The sequence below is a fragment of the Garra rufa genome, chromosome 4 (genome assembly GCF_049309525.1).
Source record: "Garra rufa chromosome 4, GarRuf1.0, whole genome shotgun sequence".
Lineage (NCBI taxonomy): Eukaryota > Metazoa > Chordata > Actinopteri > Cypriniformes > Cyprinidae > Garra > Garra rufa.
In genome coordinates, this window is record NC_133364.1 from 11,935,715 (window position 1) to 11,940,166 (window position 4,452).

A 4,452-nucleotide genomic window follows, 5' to 3' on the forward strand; every position below is an offset into this window, starting at 1 on the left:
AAACCATCACTTCTTGCTCAAATATGAGTCCATAGTCCATAATAATGCTTCCTCAAGGGAAAAAATCCACACACATCGAAATCTACTGAAATTGAGACTTTTTCCCTTGTAAACAGTGCTTGATCTGTGCATATATCTGTGCTTGATTTAGATGAGACAAGAGAAAGCAAAATTATGGATAGAGGACTCATATTTTACCTGGAAGCAACAGTTTAAAGTTAAAATGATGTTTTTATCAGCTGTTCGGGCTCTCATTCTGACGGCACCCATTCACAGCATATAATCCATTGGTGAGCAAGTGATGCAAAGCTAAATTGCTTTAAATCTGTTTTGATTAATTACTCGGTTACATTTTTTGCATGACCTGAGGGTGAGTACATTTTCAGCAGTTTTTAATTTTTGGGTGAACTATTTCTAAAATGTGCGGGACACCTGCATTTATCTATGCTGATATGAGCAAAATAATCATAAGTGTTGCATTTATTACTTGACTGTGCACATTAACATTCATCTGAACTTCATCCAGCACAAGAGCGGCTCTTAGCTGTAAGTACAGCCTATTATAATTACATTTCAGCACCATGGACAGCCCCTATTGCTAGGACATTGAGGAGACTTCACGAGCAAATAACATGCCACTTAAGCCTGGGAGTAGGTACTGTTTGATGGCAATCTTTTTTTACGGTTGTCATTCTTGGAAAGAGACATTCCCAGCACAGGGCGCGCACACACCTCTAAGAAACCAGGTCACGTTTTTCCTAGCATTACACTGTTATCGTGCTCAACACATACATTAGAAAGAAACATGGCCACATCAGAGCACAAACAGAACAGAAGTAAGACTCAAGGATGGATAAACTGCGAAGAATCTGTTGATTAGCTTGGAAACCAATTGGAAAATAGTTTGATTACTTTCATTGAAAATTTCATTTAAAACACTGGTATTAAATTAATGTTAAAAATTAAATAGGTTAGAAATGTTATTAATACTAATAGCCTATACAGACATCTACTATATGCTGAGATTTTCAATTATGGTCATAAATTCAGAACACATTTTTAAAATAAATCTGCCACATGCTGGGTCACTGAGGGTTTGAGTGAACCCAGAAACTTTAGTTCTATATCCAGTCTGCCAGTCTAAATCACCCAGGCAAAACTATGAACATCTGTTTAGCATGAGACAAGCGCATTCTCTGAAGCCGATGGTCTCACAGGGCAAAGCCACATACACATGGGTCTGCATGAGGATGATGCCTCAACTGCTCCCCAGTTTGCGTTTGGTTGTCAAGGAGATTGTCAGACTCTATGAGCAGCACTGAGCCAAGCACATAGTGTTCTCTCATTTATCAGACATGCATTTCCAGACCCCTTTTGTTCTATTAAATACAATGTCTACTCATGTTTGACTTGTTTTCTACATCTGACAATACATGTTTACATTTGGAAGTTCCTTTTGTATTGTAATAGAATGATTAGTAAAAATACTTCCAATGAAGTCAAAACTTTATCAAAGAGCTTTAAAGTAGAACAGATATAAATACAGGTATAGATAGATAGATAGATAGATAGATAGATAGATAGATAGATAGATAGATAGATAGATAGATAGATAGATAGATAGATAGATAGACAGATAGATAGATAGATAGATAGATAGATATTTTATTTGATAAAAATGACCATGTTCAATAATTAGAATTATTATTATTCAGATAACAACACAATATTAAGAATCAAGGGGGTGTAAACTTTTGAACTGGGTAATTTTTATGAATTCAACTATTATTTTCTCTTGTGGACTATATGTAAACATATTTTAAGTGAAATATCTTTTTTAGATCAGTACTAAACAAACAATAGCATGCATTTTGTATGATCCCTCTTATTTTGGTAAAAGAATTAACATTTTGCAGATTCTGAAAGGGGGATGTAAACTTATATATATAAGATAGATAGATAAATAGACATTTCATGTATTTTTTATATACAGTATGTGTTTTGTATACATATTCATTTTATGAAAGTAATTTAAAAGTGGTCATATTTCATATACATTCATTCAAATACTGTATATACAGCTTCATATTAAGTTTGAAAGCTATGGAAAAAAACTAGACAAGATACTGTATACAATGAAGTGTGTTTACAGCTCAGTCTCTTTGTCTTTTTACGAAGAAGCAAACTGATGTTCCATTGGAAGAACTTTTTTCCTTAAATAACAAGAACGTAATGTACACTTATGCCTTATTTATGATCCTCCCTCTTTAGACAACGCGTGTCTCCTATTGGGCAGTGTAAAACTGCTTCTACAATGTTCCACCGCGCCAAGGAATCTGGTGCGCCTTTGCGCGGAGGACATGGACTTGGACGCATCATTCTCTCCCCATTCCCTTACGCATCAGCTGCTCTCAGCAGCTCATATGGTGCCCCAATGAACCCTCGCCCTCACGCATCGTCCAACATACAATGGATTAACAGGAAAGACATGAATGTCCGCACAGAGGACGGCATCAGCCTGTGCCAAAGGGCTCTCCAAATAGTGACGGAGCTGTGCCTCGCCGGGCACGTCGACCGGGAGAAATGCGCGGATATTTTTCCACTGGAGAGCAACATACCAGGTAAAGGAAGTTCAGGTAAATTTAACTTAAACAACGTTCTAATATCCGTTCACAAACATATTTTGTGAAACTTTACTGAGCTAAGTGAGCTCGCACAAGTGCGCGAAGTTAGAGCGCGTAAAGTTTTAAAAGTTATCTGAAATGAGCCATTACATTGACACACGGTTCCACTTGTAGCTCAAGTGCGCAACAAGTATGAAATTAAAAAAAAAAAAATTCCACTGGGACGGTTCAAAAGCAACAAGTTACATATTTTATCTTAGTTATTCATAAATTGTAGATATTAGTAGTTTTTATGACAGTGTATAACATTACATTCGTGAAGAACTGCGTGGAAAACTCGTGAGCTTTCCCGACAAAACGCAGTAAATATATTTCTGTACTTGCACGTAAATAACGCACATATTTCATCTACAAACTTGCGTGTTTCAATGTCTGTAATTTAATTTGTTGCAGACAAATGAAAGTAGTTTTTACAACTTATTCTGTGCACTGCTGGGGTGAGTAGCACAAACAATGCACATCTTGTGCATGAATGTTTGTTTTAGCCCTGTAGGCTAGTTGTAGCCAAATCATACTAAATGAAACAGAAATACAAGTTACATAAACTCTCAAAAAGGAAGGTAGAGGATGTGCTGTACTGCAAACAGTGAGGACTAAGGTGTTTGATAAGTATATTTACAAAAAGTGTGACCATGAACGCATCAGAAGAATAAAATGACACAATTGCATGCTGATGCAAATGATATCAGTATTTTTTTAATACTCATTTCTTACATTTTCAGTGGTTTTGGAATGTAGCTCATTTCTAATTGGTTAGTAGCACCATTAGCAGTATGGTGGTAAAACTCACTCCATGATCAGCAATCAGCTATAATTATGTGTTGCATTGTGCAGTGCATTAAGCAGCTGAAACTCTTGCACCTGTTGGACACATATGACGGTTCAGCAGCTCCACTCATTCAGAGACCTTTTAGCATCTAAAATCAACAGTGTGAGATGTCATTTTTTAAATCAAGTTTTATGAGTGCCTGTAAAATGACTTTTATATTTTTTGGTTGCATGGACCATCAAAAAGGGGAGCAAAATGACTAAACAAGCACATTTCAGTCTTCTTTTTCTTATACCTTGCCCTCTCTTTCTTTTCTTTTTCTCTCTCCCTCTTTCTCCTGTTTGTCTGTCATGCATCATTTATTGCTGCTGGTGCTCTCTGTCTGCCCGTCTGGTGTTCATTTATCTCTTTCACTGATCCTCGTCTCCTTTTCCCTCACCTTCTGTTCTTTACGATCTCCTCAACGCACTGTCCTTCCAATCTTGCCTCTTTTTTTTCTGTACTCTGTCTTCCTCTTGTTGCCTGTAGACATCTCTATAAGTCTCCTAGCTGTGGTCGTAGGTTTCTGTGGGCTCGCCCTTTTGGTAGTCTCTCTCTTTGTCTTTTGGAAGCTGTGCTGGCCCATTTGGAGAAGCAAGGCACTCTCATCCAATGCTGACAGCTGTCCGCCGGGGGTGCTGCCCGAGGCCCCCCCAGCCCCACCTCCGGTGTCTCGTTCTGTTTCTCCTTATCCTGAGGCCAAGGCAATTGGAACTGCAGGAAGACAGCCATCGCAAATCCAGCACGAGGATGAGGACGAAAAGAAGCGGAAGGTACCAGAAGTGAAGGTCAACGGCCGCAGCTCGGTTAGGATCCTGGAGGCAGCCATGAAAATCAGCCAGACGTCGCCAGACATCCCTGCCGAGGTGCAGCAGGCTCTGCGTGACTGTCTGAGCAAGCAGGCCAAAATCCAGAGGCAGACCACTGAACCTACCTCGTCCTCCAGGTGATAAATTACAG

The 4,452-nt window shown here is 38.7% G+C and overlaps 1 protein-coding gene across 2 annotated transcripts in view; it reads left to right on the forward strand.

Annotated features, from left to right (window-relative positions):
- Nucleotides 1-2,347: 2,347 nt before the first annotated feature.
- Nucleotides 2,348-4,452, forward strand: part of syt10 (synaptotagmin X) — an 18,245-nt gene continuing 16,140 nt past the window's right edge. Inside the window, exons 1-2 of one of the 2 annotated variants that reach the window (XM_073838652.1) lie at nucleotides 2,348-2,636; nucleotides 3,982-4,438. In XM_073838652.1, coding sequence (XP_073694753.1) covers nucleotides 2,435-2,636; nucleotides 3,982-4,438 — 659 coding nt within the window. In that variant the 5' untranslated portion in view covers nucleotides 2,348-2,434. The remainder of the gene's footprint in view (nucleotides 2,637-3,981; nucleotides 4,439-4,452) is intronic. The other variant, XM_073838653.1, reaches the window with a different exon arrangement.